This window comes from Poeciliopsis prolifica, unplaced genomic scaffold (genome assembly GCF_027474105.1).
Source record: "Poeciliopsis prolifica strain line A6 unplaced genomic scaffold, Auburn_PproV2 SCAFFOLD015, whole genome shotgun sequence".
Taxonomy (NCBI): Eukaryota; Metazoa; Chordata; class Actinopteri; order Cyprinodontiformes; family Poeciliidae; genus Poeciliopsis; species Poeciliopsis prolifica.
The window spans coordinates 6064546-6082103 of NW_026562390.1; the positions used below are offsets into that span (position 1 = coordinate 6064546).

The 17558-nt window shown below is 38.3% G+C and overlaps 1 protein-coding gene across 1 annotated transcript in view; it reads left to right on the forward strand.

Annotated features, from left to right (window-relative positions):
- The first annotated feature begins 2935 nt into the window (after positions 1–2935).
- LOC129366672 (breakpoint cluster region protein-like) overlaps positions 2936–17558 on the forward strand; it is a 33126-nt gene continuing 18503 nt past the window's right edge. Inside the window, 10 exon segments of the mRNA XM_055040645.1 lie at positions 2936–3001; positions 4281–4340; positions 9446–9550; positions 9929–10082; positions 10085–10113; positions 14047–14154; positions 15300–15357; positions 15458–15481; positions 15484–15509; positions 15646–15786. Coding sequence (XP_054896620.1) covers positions 2936–3001; positions 4281–4340; positions 9446–9550; positions 9929–10082; positions 10085–10113; positions 14047–14154; positions 15300–15357; positions 15458–15481; positions 15484–15509; positions 15646–15786 — 771 coding nt within the window.

A 17558-nucleotide genomic window follows, 5' to 3' on the forward strand; every position in this document is an offset into this window, starting at 1 on the left:
CTTTCCTAATGACTTTAGCAGCGGATGGGGAAGACAGGGTAGCCGATTATAGAATCAAAGGTTTGTCTCCTAGGATAAGAACGGTAGGTGCGTCTACTGAACATCTGCCTGAGTTGAAAAAAAAAGAAAGGTCTCCTATTAGTCTTTTTTTGATTAAAGAAAATGTGGGAGGAAAACACAGAATGGAGGCATACTGACACAAATGTTTGGTTTGTTGTGTCATCCATTTTTATAGTTTTCACATGTTTTTTTTCATTTATTGCTGTCTTTAAAGAACATTTCAGCAAGAAAGCTTTTTTCTGCACAGAATTCTTCCTGAACGTCTGTGGGTTTTCTTCACGTTCTGTTTTTGGACAATGGGAGGAGTTTAGAGTAATTGGTTACTTTAAATTGTGAGTTTGTGCATGGTTATTTGTCCTGCATATCTCCGTGTTGCCCTGTGATAGACTGGCAACTTGTTCACCCTGGAGATAGGCACCAGCCTCCACGCAACCCTGCAGGGATAACTGGGTTTAAATGATGGATGTATTTGTTGGAACGTATTTCCAAAGAGTCACCATCTTCAAAACTTACTTTACAAATAAATCCACCTTTATTCTTAAAATCAGCTGCTCTTATTCTGGGTTATTTTCACCAAGATTTTCCAATCTGATCCAAAAACAATACCTTGGCTTGATGCAGTTTGACTTGGGAGATGATCACATCGACATTCTTGTTTTTCTCTCTAAAGGCCATCTAATTGTCAATGTGGATGTAGCACAGTTTATGACTTTCTGTCTGACGTTTATTGACAGCATTGCCACATTCATCAAATTAACTACTGTCACATCGCTGTGCAATCACAAGAGGATTAGAGGAAGAAGAAAAAAAAAACTGAAAATGGCTTGGTGGTAGAGCTGTCCCCTTTAGCAAAGCTGAAGATGTTCTTTAATTTCTGCAGCTTTCTTCTTTCACTTCTATCCCAACCCCCTTTCTTTTGTGCTAAATTATCTCTAAATTGGAAATGTAAAGGCTGGGGAAACACGGGGGAACACAATCTACTCCCTAAGCTCCATAAATGATACATTTATACAATATGTCTGCTAAGCAGTAACGAGAATTGCTGTTTATTTGGTCATCAGGGATCCACGTTATTTATCTCCAGCATACAGACTAAACCTCCAAAGAATCCACTGTACCCTTTAAGCACGATGAATTTGAATCAGATCTTAGGTGGGGTGGGAGGGCGTCTCAAAACACATCTTATGATTATGTTCTCCTCCCTCATCAAAAGGCTGGATTAGGAAGGAAAGCTCTGAGTAAAGCCAGCCTCTTATAGGGCTGCACAGAGCTTTGAGGTAAGTGTGTGAATGTATTTGTGTTTGAGGAAGAGCTTAAAATGGTAATGTTTGAATGACAGTCCTGTTCTGAAGGTTCAATAAAGGCGTCAGCAGGCAGAACAGATTTATGACTGGCACTCTGAGGGGAAAGCCTGATGGGGGGATGGAAAGGAAACTCGCTATCGAGGATATCTTATTCCTCCTTTGAGAATCACCTCCTTGCTTCAATATCATGGCTCTCGGGTGCTGTATTGTCTCTGGGCTTTCTTCTGATGGTTACACTTTTCACCCCCTTTTTCTTTTTATCAACCACTGCAATTTGTTTGTCTCCTGGCCATGGATCTTCAACTCAAACAAAGCCTTTAATTCTGTGTATATGTGAAAATAGATAATGCAAGTCAATACTTGCTTGCGTTCGCACTACAGCAGCTTGTCGATATGCTGTAAATGTGGCCAAGACGGAGGAAAAACAAGTTGCAGAGTAAAAGAGTTATCTGTAATGCAGGGATAAAATGATATGAAAAACAAGTACCCATATATCTTGATTTCTCATTTCCTTATCCACACCAACACTTCATGGTTTTGTAAATCTATTTTTGATTAATCAGCTCCAGAGAGTTAGATTTTAAGATTATTATTAATATTTTAATATCGACAGTTGTACAAATACCAGTTCCCACATTCAGTGGCCTCATGTCACCATCAGTGTCATTAACACTCAGTTAGGCGGATGCCAGTGTTACTGTAGTTCTCCGCCTTCTGCAGGAACGTGCCCTAACTGTTCCCCTCCCAAATGCTGTTTCCATCCACGCATTTTAGAGGAAAGTTTACACGTGTGTTTTACTTTTATTGCTGGAACTTGAATTTGGTTTGGTTGAATTTGGTTGCCTGTTTTTGTTTTGTTCAGTGGTATTTGGTGCTTATATTCTTTATGTGAGATGTCCATGGAGCCTGAGAGGAGGGGGGGGGGAAACAAAGATGTCAGTAGAGGCAACAAATGGGTGAAAACCCACGTAAAATATTCATAAAAAGTGATGTAAAAAAAGAAGAAAAAAAAAGTGGTTCAGGCCAATCTGAACCAAGACATGATGTAAACATAGCCATGGAAAAATAATTTCATTTATGTTTAATTACTTTTATTTACTATCATAGCACCCATTTCTATTCTGAGGTGTTTACAACCGCAAATAGTTGTTTTCGCCAATATTTAAGACTTTTGTGTTTTCTTTGGACTCTGTTACATTAAAACTGCATCCATCATTTCCAGAAATGGCATTTTCCAAACAAAGTTAGAATTTAAATAGTAAAATGCTCTGAATATGTTCAGTGTTGTGAAGAAACAGCTGCAAAATTATTTCTCAAAAAGCTCCTTTTTTGAATGCCTGCTACTATTAATGCACTGAGGCAGAGCTAGAAAACCCAGAAAGAAAAACATGCTAGTACCGCACTCACTCATTTTCGACTGGGTATTTTAAAAACCCCACCCGGTATTTTTACACCACCAATGACTCTGCAAGCGTCACTGGGAACTATGGTTTGCTGAAAGGTTTGACATTGTGGGAAGAGGCTGTTTGCCCCACACAGAGTTTCTGTGTTGGGTTGTTTCCTCTGGCAGCATGCCTTTGGTCAAAGAAGGCGCAGCGGGCATCACCATCAACAACAGTGAGCTTTGGAAATCATGGGTGGGCATAAGGCTTTGACACTGAATGCCCTCCTTCTGTGTTGTTTACTTCAAAGAGATTGTTGCAACATATGAATGTTGTGGAAAGGTAAATTTGCAATAAAGTTGAGCATTATGTTTTAGTGTGACACTTGTGAATTCGTACAGTGTGCAAAAGCAACTACAGAGCATATAATTTAAAAAAACCCCACATATTGGCTATGAAAAACTTTTAGGCGCTTCAAAAAGTTCTTTTAAGAGTTATTTTTCTGTCTTTAATTTATCTGTCACACATCCTGCACTGATCTACTGAACAAACAGCTCACTGATCTTTGTTCTTGTTCTGGCCATTTCAAGTGAATCATATATTGCTGTATAAGTAATTAATGTCCATTGTTAAAATTCAAATCAATAATACATTTTAATGATCCAAACTATATCCTACTTTTTTTTTTTACTTTAAGCAGTTTTGAGTTTTCGTTCTCAGGTGTTTCCTTTTTATGGTTTATGGTGTATGAACAAAGATGCAGGAGAAATTAATTTTATGTGCCCCAGTTTCCTGAGCTACTCTAATTAGAGTTGGAAATTAACTCTACCAGACTTGGCAACCTTCTGAGAGCGCGAAGCCAATCAGTAAATGCAATGCACAACTTCATGTCTTTGTCTCAATGCACTGCCGTGCAGAAAACCTCAAATAATGAGAATTAATTTTGATTTGTAGGTCAAGGATGCTTTGATGTCTGTAATAAAAGTGAAGGATTTTATGCACATTTTGTTTTTGCACAGGCTATGCATTAACAATATTTAAGTGACAGTTTTTAGGTCTTGGTAAGCAAATTTTAATCATGGTTCTATTGCAGGAACAAGTCTGCAGTTTGACTTTACCATCTATCCATCAATCAGTTCAGCAGTCCCTTTCCTTAGAGCCCCAAATTTAAAGCCTAATGACTGTAGAAATATTTGCTGTGGATTCAATGTGAACTTTAGTATTTATACTTTAAGAAATGGCTAAAAATAAACCAAGAACTCTGGAAGCCTGAATCAGGAAAATTAAAGATTTGGATGCTCCGCTAGCCCAAAAGTCACATCAGCATCTGCATGTCAGAAATGCTGCAGCATCAATTTCAAAAACCTTTTAAAGGTCTTAAATTGCTGTTTGGTTTTTGTCATTAACAGATGGCCATTTTCACTGGAACTCCTCCAACGTACGGTTACGATGCAGACCGAGCAGAGGAGCAGCGGCGGCACCATGACATCCTGCCGTACATTGACGACTCGCCGTCGTCCTCGCCGCACCTCAGTTCCAAGAGCCGCAGCACCGGGATACACTCTCCTCAGGATCATTGGAGTCCTCCAAGTCGGTCAGTGTGCTATCATGTCTTCTCATCAGTATTAGCTGATACTTTTTTTTTACTTTTCTAGTAAAAACAAACTAAAGGAAGAGGTGAAGAATACACAAAAATGCCTGAAAAGGGCAAATATTTTTTACCTTCTAACTTTTCATCAGCTGACGGTTCTCGAGGCCTATCACTTTAAATTAAAACATTTCTATAAAACATGTTTTTCCACCCTACTACCTGACACCTAAGAAAGAAACAAATTAGCCTTCAGAGATTGATTGCTTCTGGGAGAGTTTTTGGCAGAATTATTCCCCATCCCCATAACTTTACAACCATCTTTATCCTTCCAGCTCTCTTCTTTCTGCCTTTCTGTTTCTGTAAAATAGATCCAGCAATATTCAACATCTGACACTCTTTACATGTTATTGTGAAAATGACATATTAGTTTTCAGAACACCAAAGAGCTACTTTTTCTTAATTTTTTGTGGAAAATGGAAGGGTGCCAGAGTTTAAAGTAATAGTCTAAAATGGCTTCTGAGCGGTGAAATCATTGTGTTGGTTGTCATGAAGATGTTTTAGTTCGTAACCTTTCAACCTTACTACACCTGGAGAGCATTCATAATACACAAGAATTGAAATAAATAGCTTACATTTGACAATAAATAATGGATGTTGCTTTTTTTGTTTGACAGATTTAAGTCATCCAAAACAAATACAATTATGGCAGCGTCATCCTTTCCTACAGTTATGCTGAAACTGATGGAGGTGCAGAAATGTCAAATTTTTATGGGGAAATTACACAGGTTGTGAATTCAAGAAAACATTCTAGTGCGAATGTGATGCCTGTGACTGTAAAATTGTAATCACATGGTAGCAAAAGTGTGCTATGTTAGCAGTACCGTGATGATTACATTCCCTCTAGGATCCCAGAAATGTTATGTTTGGTCTTAATTGATTGTAAAAGGGACATCACTAAGATTATATACTCTAATTCTTCAAAGTAAATTTGCAAAAGTCATCAATGTCTTATTGATGTCTTATGCAGGATGCTCAAATCCATTTATTATTTAACGTATTTCTCTACTACGTAATCACGTAACATATTTGCTGTTGTGTCTGAGGAATGTTTTCAGTTTCACTCACTGCAGTTTTTGCTCCAAAGCAGTTCTCCTCTGAAGTCAGTCAAATATATGATGCAACACTTAAACAATCCTCCCTTAACAAATTCCCAGCGGTGTCAAACAGACTTTCATAGGCTGCCAGACCAACTATCGTTTTTTTATTTGCCCTTTGAAAAGTCTTCCACAAACATTGCTCCTGCCTCGTTCTTTAATTTATGAATCGGAGCCCAAACAGGCTCAATTTGGCCCAGTGTGAGCTGATGGTTTTATGATGTCAATGTGGTGACTCACCATCAGAGATGACTTGACTTTTGTCAGTGGCTCCTTTTTTCTTTCCTCCTATTGTGACTTTTCCTCTCATTAGAAAGTAAGAGGAGAATAGGGGTAACTGATCATGAAGACAGTTTTATTGCTGCTGGAGTTGCAGAAGCGTAAATCAAGGACAGCTTTCTCCCTCAACCTATAAAGCAGTTTATTTTTTTTTTTAGCTTTGAAGTTTGACTACCAGAACTGCAACATCATAAAGCCTCGTAAAGTTCACCATTGTTGCTTTTCATATTATACTTTTGGTGAGGTCATGCCCCTGCTTGCTTTGGCTACATGAAACTTTGACATAATAACCATAAGAAGTGAAATCTTTCTAGAGAATCTGGAATTGTTTGTATTTCTTGCACCTCGTATTTGTTCGAGGTGCAACACGGAATAGCCAAGCAAACACGAACATAGGAGGGAATCACAATAGGGATAAAAAAGAATCTTGTTAAAACTCTGTTATGGAGCTGCCATTTTGTTTTTTTTTGTACTGATCTGACTGTTTCATCTATAAACCTCAGTCCCCCACAAACAAGTTAGAAGCAAATCAGGTCATGAGAGCTTCTTGTTTAGGTGTGTACCTTTAATGCTGCACACAGACGCCTCTTTAAGTTGGTCCCGAAGACGGACTCATTATTTGCCAGCATAATGAATAAAAGATGGATGTCTGGGCATCTACTCAAGTCTTCTATATTCTGTCGTCTGAATGGATGAAATAATGCTTAACCTGGTGTAACCAGGTTTTCTCCATGTTTTCTCCATGTTTGCTAGGCCTTTAATGCTACTTTATAAGCATTGAGGGTGATGACACATTTTTATTCATTGTCCTAGCTACTTTTTTGTTTTGTTTTAGGCCTTCATTATGAGCTGCTTTAGAGTGTAGTAAATCCATTACATTTTATTTTAGCAACACCTAAATGACAGCCCAGAAAAAAAATATTTTAATACATTTGTATACATACTTTCTTTATATGTGTATTTTAGTGCCTATATATAATGAGCAATAGAAACATACAATGCAGCGCAGAACTCTAAACAATGTCATACATAATGCAGAAGCTGTCAAAAATCCATCGTCAGACTGCTTTCATGAAAGGGGGTGGAAGAGAATAATAGAAAGAAATAAGACAGGAAAAGATCACACTATTGAAGCATAAAACCTTTAAAGATGAGGCTTTGTTACAAGGCCTATAAAAAAGTATCAAATTTCTTTTTTATTGGCCATTTTGCCTTTTTAATTACTTTTACAAATCAATCATGATCAATACAATGTGGCTTTTTTTTTTTTTTTTTTTTTTACAAAAATCAAACTCTTTAATGTCCTGCTGAAAACTGATTTCAATAAAATAATGACAATTAAATAAAAACATGGAACAAAAATTGATCGACTTGTAAAAGGACCAAGCAGGGCAAAATGTCCAAGGGAGTGAATTTTGTAGGCAAAGCACAAGAAGAGGAACAGACTGTTTCATTGTTTTTTAAGTGTGTAGTTTGTGCTTTAAAATCTTAATCACTTCTCACAGTTATTCAGTTATTCTCACTTTTACATAAAATGTTTGATTGTTAAAAGTAAGTACTGATTTATTTTTGTGCATTTGTGGACATTGTGATATGTGCAATGTTTCCAAGTTAATGATGACTGTTTTGCAGATTGTTAGAAATAATAAAGAGTCAGTCATGATGTTCCTCTTTATGTTGTCTTTGGACAAATATGCATAGTGTGTTTTTATGTAGTGTTAATAATTCCAGAAAAGGAAAGGAAAAGCTAGAAGTAAAAGATGTTTCAGAATTAAGTGGTAGTGCAGGGATTCGTAGGCTGAACATTTCTATGCAGTACAAATTATAGATGTTGGTGTTGGAGCCACATGCGATCCATTGCGATCTTTAAGTTCATTGTCTGGAGAACGATAGAAGCATATCTATACTATCTAAATAAAATTAAAAATGTAATTATGAATGTCTAGCTTTAGTGAAGTAGTATTTTTACAAAAATCATAGTAATGTGACTGTTGCAGGAGTTGCAACATAATGCAAAGTGTATTCAGTCCTGCATTTAAACTGCAGGTTAACAACACCGTCTATAATAATCCCAGAGGGTTTCATAATCTACTCAGCCTCAACTGTTCCTTGAAATCTGCATCAGCATCTACTTATGCAGTGGCCATGGAAACCGGTTTCAAACCCATTTGCCCCATCATTTTAATAAATGCATGTACGCCCACAGACATCGAAGCTCTCCCCGTATGTGTGCGTAGAAGGCAGGGTGCAACATATTGTACGCTATTTTTGTAAAGCAACAATAAGTAGCGCGATTCTTATTGAAAGTACTGTAAAGATTTGCTTATTTATTGAGATATTACTATGATAAAGAGAAATATTGACTTACCTTACTTGGCCCTTGACTCCAACACCTGAATATGCTAATGTACAAAACTGATTTAAATGTCCTTTTCATATAATCTTTTTTACCATTTTCCGTCGATAGCATAAAAATGTGACACTATATTGCCAAATATATTTGCTCAACCATTAAAATATTAATTTCAGTTGTGCTAAGCACTTACACAGCCACAAGCTCCAAGTCATGCTTTGTGAAAGAATGGGATCTCAGGAGCTTAATAATTCCACTGTAGTGCCATGACAAGATGCAGTGGCTCCAGCTGTTAATTTTTCTTACTACTAAATGTTCGATAATGAACTGTTAGCAGAGGCTAACGTTTCATTAGCCTCTGCTAAGATGTTGCTTGCTTTCTGCGGATGCAGTAGCTGCAGACCTTCAAACTTCAAATGGACTTCAGATAAACAAAAGTTAGTCATGTCAGTCAAAATCAGGTGAGGATAGATCTGTGAATACATTTGGCAATATATTGCATATGCGCCACTGAGCTAGTTTCACAGATTGTTGCAGGCACTAGTTTTATCTATATCACACTTGACATATTTTTTTCTGCTCCCTATTCAGATACGCTGTTTAAATATTGTTTTTAAAGTTGTCTATTATTGTTTTGATCCATCTCTGCCAGCTTATTTTATTACTTCCTATTTTTTCCCCTCATTTCTCCTCTTCGTCATTACCTACAGAGCTGAAATCCCTCCACCTCCAGACTGGAGCTTGTGTGTGTGTCTTTCTTCTGCATGCACATATTTAGGCCCCAACCTTTTTTCAGCCATGGGAGAAACCCTGTCTGTTTGAGTTATTTCAGAGTTTGTGGTTAAACAAGACCGCCGGAGGAGTTTCTCTGTTGTTCTGTTTTCTCTCATGTCTGTGCTCCTCAGTGAGCTTTGACTCAGCTCAGGGGAATGGCGGAATGGCAAAGCAGCCTAGGATGTCTCTCTTTTTTTTTTTGTAGGATGTTTTTGTTTCATTGAGCATTCCTGCAGCTCCTCCAAGGGTAGCCAGTAACTATAGACACTCAAAGTCTTATTCATCACCCTTTTACCATCATTGATGAATGAGTTTTAGTTTATCAGTCAAGACATTTGAGGTTAATCAAATTTTTCTGTTAAAAAAACAATATGGAAGCAGGGTTTCATACAGGTTGGACTATATGCCATGTATTTAGGTTGTCAGGAGGCAAAACATTGTTTGATTGCTTTGATTTTTATTTTTTTTATTTCTTTTTGCTTTTGTTGTATGAAATAAGAGTTGTTGCATTTTCTTTTAAGCTTTAGACATGTTTCTATTCTCCACAGACTGAGTGTGACCTTGAAAAGGGTTTGGAGATGAGAAAGTGGGTCCTGTCTGGGATCTTGGCCACAGAAGAAGCATACCTCAGCCACCTTGAGGCTCTTTTACTGGTGAGTGAAACTGCATTGCACAACATTAGTGTCTGCTTAAGTAAACTCCAGGTTACACCTGGTCAAACCAGCAACAGTGGTCATTTTTCTCTCCTGATGTTGCCAACTTTCAGTTCAGTTGTTTCAATTTCAGCACTTCAGACATTTCAACAGGTTTCTGCAAACCAGTGATAAATTACAGGTATTTGAATTGGATAATTCGATTTCCCCCTTCTCAGTATGTTTCAATATACTGTTGTGTATTTAAGGAGACCTTACACCAGTACAGGGAGAAGGAATCAAAAATTGACTTTTGACTAACTAGCACAATTTTTACACTGGTTTATTCAGCTCTGCTACTTTGTTAAATCAGCTGAACTGAATTTCTGTTTGTCTCAGCCAATGAAACCATTGAAGGCAGCTGCTACAACATCCCAGCCTGTTCTCACAGTGGCCCAGATTGAAACCATCTTCTTCAAAGTGCCTGAGCTGTACGAAATCCACAAGGAGTTTTACGACGGACTTTTGCCCCGCGTCCAGCAGTGGAGCCACCACCAAGGGTCGGAGACCTCTTCCAGAAGCTGGTGAATACAATCTGAGTTCCTATCAAAGGAAAATTAAAGGGTTGGTCTGTTTGTGGTTGTAGTCTGTGTGCAGCTATGACAGCCGCTGGGTCCCTGGGTGTAGCCGCGTGACGTTACCCCTAATCAAAGTGACAACATTGGGCAGCCAGAAAGGTTGACAGCAGTGGAAAAGGACATTTGGGGTTGTACAGTGACATTTATGTTGCCTGGACGCCCTCCCAAAGCAAACCAGCAGAGCTTCAGCGGCTTTACTTACTGTAACATCTCATCAAACAGAAAGATGTCAGAAGCAGAACCGGCCAGTTAAATTTGATAAATCGGCAGTAAAAGCAGATTTGATTTTTCTAGTGATCTTCCTCTTTGTGATTTCAAATTTGCACAAATTAAATCTGGATTGCCTTTACTCTCTTCGTGTCCTGCAGCAATTTCTTCCAAGGATGTCAGGGCCAAATGTACAGTACAGTGGTTCTGTTCAATCATTTTCACAGCAGGTCAATTAACTCACAATGAATCATTTGTTAATACTCTGAGAAATACAGCTCCTCTCCCACTGATCTCTCCCTCATGTTCCTCATCTAGTCCCCCCCCAGACTGGTTGATACTCTGACGTGCACATGCACACAGAGGGGGGCACAGGCCTGCCTCACAATGCCCCCTTTCTGCCTCCGGCAGCTGAGGCCATCACAACGCTGTGTGCTTTTTGTCTTCAAGAAGCTGCTATAAATAGGAGCTGCCTTCACCACACACACGCACAGACACACACACACACAATCTTATTAATGTATCTCTGAAGACTGCCTTTGGGCTTTGGATGATAAATTTTGATTGAATTTGTATTATTTTCTAGTAGATGGGCACTTGGAAGAAATTAAAATAAATACATTTTCTTTTGCATATTTTATTTTCTCTTTTTGGTTGCTTCTGAATTATTTTCAGTGTATGCATTTATTGTTGGTTGAGCTCAATACATTGCTCAATAATTGTTGAGAGTGGTTCACATTTTAGCATGCATTTAGCATGCGTTCCTGTTATTTCAGTTTTATGGGTCCCTTACTGGAAGAACTCTAGTTGTTAACATACAGATCTGGTTTAGATTCAATGCAATGAAACTTCTATGTTTTTCATTTTTAGATTTCCAATAGGATGGCAACAATCACAAACTATGCTTACTTTGACAGATCTGATTGGTATAGCTTATGAAAAAAGTAAAAAGGCATTGGTTCAGACTTGCAAATTAGAAGCCAACTTCAGCTTTTTGTTAGTCCATAGTTTATGATCTGAGCAACCTACAGATAGAGTAAAAAGATATATAACATGATATGTTATTTCAAGTTCAAAAAGAACAAGAATTAGTCATAAAATAATGAGTATCACAGTTGTGATATTATTGTTATTGAACAATGGACACTGTCAACTTTTCTGACCTGCTTGAAGATGAAGCAGATATTTACACATTCGAACTGTTTCTATCTTATTCCCTTTTTCGTAAAACTGTTACACCTCTGCTGTTCTGAGGACAAGGGAAAAGGAAAATTAAAGGGAGTAAAGGAGGTGATGCATGCATTCTCGTGGGGGCGGGGACGTCCGTGAAAGGATGGGAGCCGACAAGCCAAGTAGATTTTTAGGCTGCTGGAACTCTTGATAGAGCTGTCTCACCATGACTCCTAAATCTGCAAAAGCTTAGGAGTCATGAGACATCAGAACAAGGAAGATGAGAGAAGGGATGAAAAGAGGAAAAGGCAGAGTGTCGCTGACAGGCTATGAGAGTGAAGTGTCAGAGAGAATCGTTTGAAGGCTGAAAATAGGGCAAAATCACAGTTGTGATCCTCATCCTCCTAAACACACGCCTCAGAGATGGGAATCTGTTAAACTAGTGTTGAATTTGTTTTATCAAAGATGAGTAAAAGAAGATGAAGCTTTTCTGTTTTAAACTGTGGCTGTGACAAGCTTTCAGTTTGCTGTTGGTTGTTAGCTTGACTGTATCATAACATTGATCAATAATTCCCTAATATCTCTCGGACAAGCCTTGTCTTTAAATTTAAAATGTCTCTGAATTAAACTTACAGTAAGTGTCTCAGCTGCTACATAGACTTCATCAATCTCCACTATTATTGCCACTTCTGGTAAAAAAAATTAATAAATGAAAAAATCCTACACAGTTGTTAGTCATTTTAGTCCCTTGCGACTCAATATCTTTGTATTCTTGCTTGTTTTCTCCCTTAAGAAACAAAATCATCCATAATGTGATGCTGAGGGTCATTTTCCCCCCAAATTCAGCTCATAAAATTTGGAGCTGGAGGCAACAATGTTATTTCACTTAGACCTACAGCTACAACTAGCTGACATGATACATGCTAGTTAGGGCATCTTGCTTGGATTATGCCCCCTGTAATAATAAGCAAGATGAAAGTATTATAGCCTCAATACAGCCAGAAGCGTTAGCTTGTATCTTGATACATTTAGCTGTAGGCGTAATTGAAACATACAGTACCTTTTCCTGTCGAGATGAAACAATGCTTTCTCTCGTCAGAAAATGTTTACAAGACATTTGAGCAGTTTACCAGCCAAAGCTAAAGTCTGCCGTTTTTATGTAATGTCACTCGGCTGTTTTCCTAATGTTGTTCTCTGCAGTAAATTACACAGCGACTCTAACAAATTGCAAATCCCAAACTGAGAAATCCAAACACCGAAGCATGTTTCTTCCATCTCTCAAAACCATTTTCTGCCCCGACTCTATGGCTACGATCCATAAGCCTTCACGCTGTCGTATGGGGATGTGGTTGTGGGATATTTGGGCGACCCGTTCCCTCTGCGGTGAAACTGTCACGCTCTGAATTGCCCCTGCAGTAGTGCAGATTGTGTTGCCTGGGGAAAGATTTTGAAAGCAGCACCTTGCTGCTTCTTGCTGCTTTATGGCGCAACAGCATTTTTGCTAAACAGTTTTAAATCTGTTTTAACTTGGACATAATATACAGCCTTCAGTTTTGTGGCATATAATTTGAAAGTTGTACAGTTGCAGTAAAAGAGTGCGTGAACTAGTTGCAGATATGAATTTGAAATAATTTTTCTCCAGAGCGGAAAAGTTGTATGATATTGAAAAACAAGAACTTGGTGCTCAAAGAGCAAAAGCTCAAAAATGTTAAAATCCTATTCTCAGTTTTGAATTGCTATTTTTAGATAAACTTACTTGTCAATTATTTTTTGACAAAAGGTTGTGAAACATTTTTCATGTTGCAGTCTTAATAATATCCAAGCTCTCATTTCTAATTATTGGACAAAATGAAAATAAGTAGGTCTTTTAAGATTAATTTCTAAAAAAGTGCATGAAAGATCTCAAATGCTGCCACCTGAGATCAGTTTTTGCAAGTAAAATTTCCTGTTCGGTATGTTGATGGGAAGTGCTTACATGTGTGATAAGCGTTTTAAAGGTGGGGTGGGCGCATGGGGGTCGATCTTGACAGCTCACACAGGGCCCACCCCGCTCCACTGTACGCTCTCCTCTCTCTGCTTTTGTTCCGAAGAATTGATCGTCCTTTTGTTCTCCGCTGAGATGAATCTCAGCTCTGGCAGACAAGCGTTTGCTGGAATTTAATTTCGTCATCAAGCTTCCTACAACTATCTCTGTTACAGCACTGGTTAATTATTCCACTCAACACAGACCAGGTCTCACTAGTTGCTATAGCAGCAAGCGTCTAGGACCACCATAGTAAAAATGGGGATGTTTTGACCGTCTGTCTTCTTTGCTGGCTGTTTTGTTCGATTATGTATTTCAGATTCTACTAAACTAAACTGTCTTAGCAAGAAATTACTTTGATTATGTATGTTGCTATTTCAGCTTGGCTCTTTTTAAAAAGCAAATTTTGAAAATTTACCAAAAAAACTTTTTCCTTTCCCTTTTAATTTTTATGTGCTAACTTTTCCTCTCCTTCTCAGGCCAGCCAGCTTGGAGTGTATCGAGCATTTCTGGACAACTATGAGCTTGCTGTAGAGACAGCGGAGAAGTGCTGCCAGGCCAACTCGCAGTTTGCTGAAATCTCTGAGGTGAGACTGACCACATAAAATAGACAGGTGGTGCTTAGGGAAGTGGTCATCCAAGATGTAACCGATCTGGTATTCTTTTCTCTCTTGGAGCTCCAAGAAAATCCTTTGGTCCGCTTGTTTGGTCTGGACCAAAACCAGACCAAAGGTGCGGTTTGTGTTCACATTGTACTTTTTTGCAAACAGATTGTAATTTGTAAACAAAGCCACACACGTGACAATCATTGCTCCCATTGCACAGAAATGACTGGACCACAACAGAGCACTGAACTGGAAAGTAAACAAACGTGGAAGTCCTGTGTGATGCATTTGTGGTATTAGATCTGCAATGCCAGTTTGTAAGTCAAAGCAGCCATTCAACATGGATTTTGCAATGTGAAAACAGCGTCCCAAATGTGTGCAAACTGAATGAGACGAGATGCTCTGTTGTTCCCTGTTTGAAGTGACTTAGAAAATATTTTTGTGCTGTTCCACTGAATCAAGTTCCAACAAAACTAACAGAACTTCTCTTGATTCATAAACTGGCTTCAATTTATTGTTATAAAGTTTGACTGTTTCAGCTGCTCTTTGCACAGTTCTGTCTGAGCAGCATGCGTAGCGATTCACATGACACAAATGGGAATGAATTACCAACATAGTTTATTTTTATTTATTTATTTTTTACAGCAAATGGACAGAATTTCTCAGTTAGCTTGACCACACTGCTACACATGAGTTGCTCAAAAGCAAACCTAATTGGAAGAATGTATAACTGTGACTACTGAGCAGTCTGGTGACCTTGATGCTCTTGATTCACAACTTCTACCTTTTTTCCCAACCCACGAGGATCTTTCTAGTACATAATTTTTCATCTATGTTTTATGGAGGCCTGCCAGTCAGCATTTAGGTGGGCATCTACATGACGTACATGAAATACATAATGGAAGACTTACTAATGGTCTAAGTAATGATGAATAACTCTGAGCCATTTGAGAATGATAGTAGGGCCAAAAAAAAAAATCTGCTGATGGTTGAATAATTAATCTGGAAGTGAATGACTTTTAGTGGTTGAAGCAGAAAAACTACATAACGTTACAATATTTTTGTGTTGTTTGTGCCAACTTAATTTTAGATTACTAATTTCTTGTGTTTTTTTTTTTATCCACCAGAACCTGAAGGTGAGGAGCCCTAAAGACTGTAAGGATACAGCCAAGAACTCCCTGGAGGGTCCGTCATATTAAAGTTACTTTAAATCATAAATCTGTTTTGTTGTATATTGCATGCAGAATGAAATTTTCACTCTATTTTTGTCTCATTTTACTTTTAGCTTTACTGTATAAACCTGTGGACCGGTGACACGCAGCACTTTGGTGCTACATGTAAGCAAAATGACTGGAAGCATGCTTTCTTGAAGTCACAGCTGTCTATCTATTAGAAACTGAGAATTCAAATTGTTGTTTTTTTTTCTAAGATATCTTTTGTTTTTTGATACATTACTCTGTCATCTACTCAAAGGACTTGCTCAAACACACGCCCACCAGCCACCCGGACCACCCGCTCCTGCAGGATGCCCTGCGGATCTCCCAGAACTTTCTGTCCAGCATCAACGAGGAGACGACGTCAAGGCGCCAGTCTCTAGCTGGGAAGAAGGGAGAGGTGAGTGTTCAGAATGCAAAGCAGTAAACTAGTACTGCTGTTTTTATCCAAAGAAACGAGCTTGGAAGGCAATAGGGAGCTGACTATCCTGTCCAGGGATCCTCTGTCTCATGTTCTGGCCAAGTTGAAGCACAAAACAGGAACCTGAGTATTAGCTAAGGCTTCTCTTTGTTGCTCCAAATCCTCCAGATAGTTTATAGGGGCTCAGCAAAGGCAGTTTCTTACTCAACCTCTTTGATTTAATAGTCATTCTGTTGACATAGAATGTCTTCCTTTATAATTTGAGCATATTGTTTAGGATTAATGTTTTTTTTTTTTGTTCCAAGATTATACCACCTTCATGTTTTCTGCTTGCCCTCAGTATAAATTACTCATACAAAACAGTTGTTTTCCCTTGTGCTGCAAAGTTTTAACTAGAACTTCTGTTTGTGGGCTTGAATCACTGTGGGATGATTTCAGAAATGTTTTCTGGCCTGTCGAGGGACTACTGCTCCAGGATTTCCATTCTGGTACCGCCTGCAGTCTTGATGATCATAGAAACCCAGGATGTGCAGATTTCTCTGCCTTCTCTAAATCTTTTCATGCAGTTTTCTCTATTATATGAAATCTCCAAATTCATTACATTTTGCCTTCTTTCTGGGTTTTTGAATCAACTCAATTATTTGTTACATTTCATCAGGAACTCATAATTGGTCCCTTTTCTTTAATATTTTTTTAAAGATTCCCCATGCTTTACTTTTCCAGGGCCTTATAAAATTAATCAGACCTTTAAAGTTTATACCTTTTTTCACATTTTGTCATCTTACAATCACAAACTTTTGTGTATTTCATACAATTTTTTGTAACACAAAGTTGCATATAATTATAAAAGGAGTTAAGTACCGCCTGATCCTGGAGGAAAACCTGTAGAAAGCTGCAGAAGACTCGAGAGGTGAACTTCCAGCAGGACAAAAACACTAAACGTACACCCAGAACTACAGTGGAAGAATTATATCTGTTTATGTATTAGGATGGCCAAGCCAAAGTCTATAGACCCAGCTTGAGAATCTCTGATACGATTTTAAAAGTATTAACTGGATGGACCCAAGTACAAATACATATTCACAAGCTTTTCAGCTTCTGACTCACAACAGAACAAACCCTCCGATGAGCAATATTTTTTATTTTATTTTATTGCGATATTTATTTGCAAAAAATTGTGAAGACTACATATTGTTTATCTTTAACTTAGGTTAAAAACTGAAGGGATTAAAAAAACAACATAAATATCGTAACAGGACAATGGAAATATTAAAGCACTGTGTAGGGATGTCTATTATTTTGCCAATCGTCTGATTGATGACCATGTGCTTTAAAATGACAAAATGAACATTAATGCAGTTTTTTTGGGGCTTATATAGGCTTTCTGTCTTTGTTTGCTCCTGTGGTTGAAATATTCCTTAATATTTTCTTCCATATCCCGTGTTTCTCCCAAAATAAGCCTCTATGTTTTTTAACCTATGTCAGCTAAACTCGCACCTGCCCATCTTGGGAATGATGACATCACAAACTCAACCTCCAAATGACTTTGAAGTCACCAGCAGATGAGTGCACAGGAGCCACCAATCTGCAGCCTAAAGCAGAGCCCATGTCCTTATATGGTCATAGCAGGGTTGCCTCCATGAGACTGATTCTGTCTGTTTGCTCAGTATCTATCAATCCCCCTTCCAACCCTTCCACCCGTCTTTCGAACCAGCGCACACAGACTTGCCCAACCACCCGCTCCCCCCACC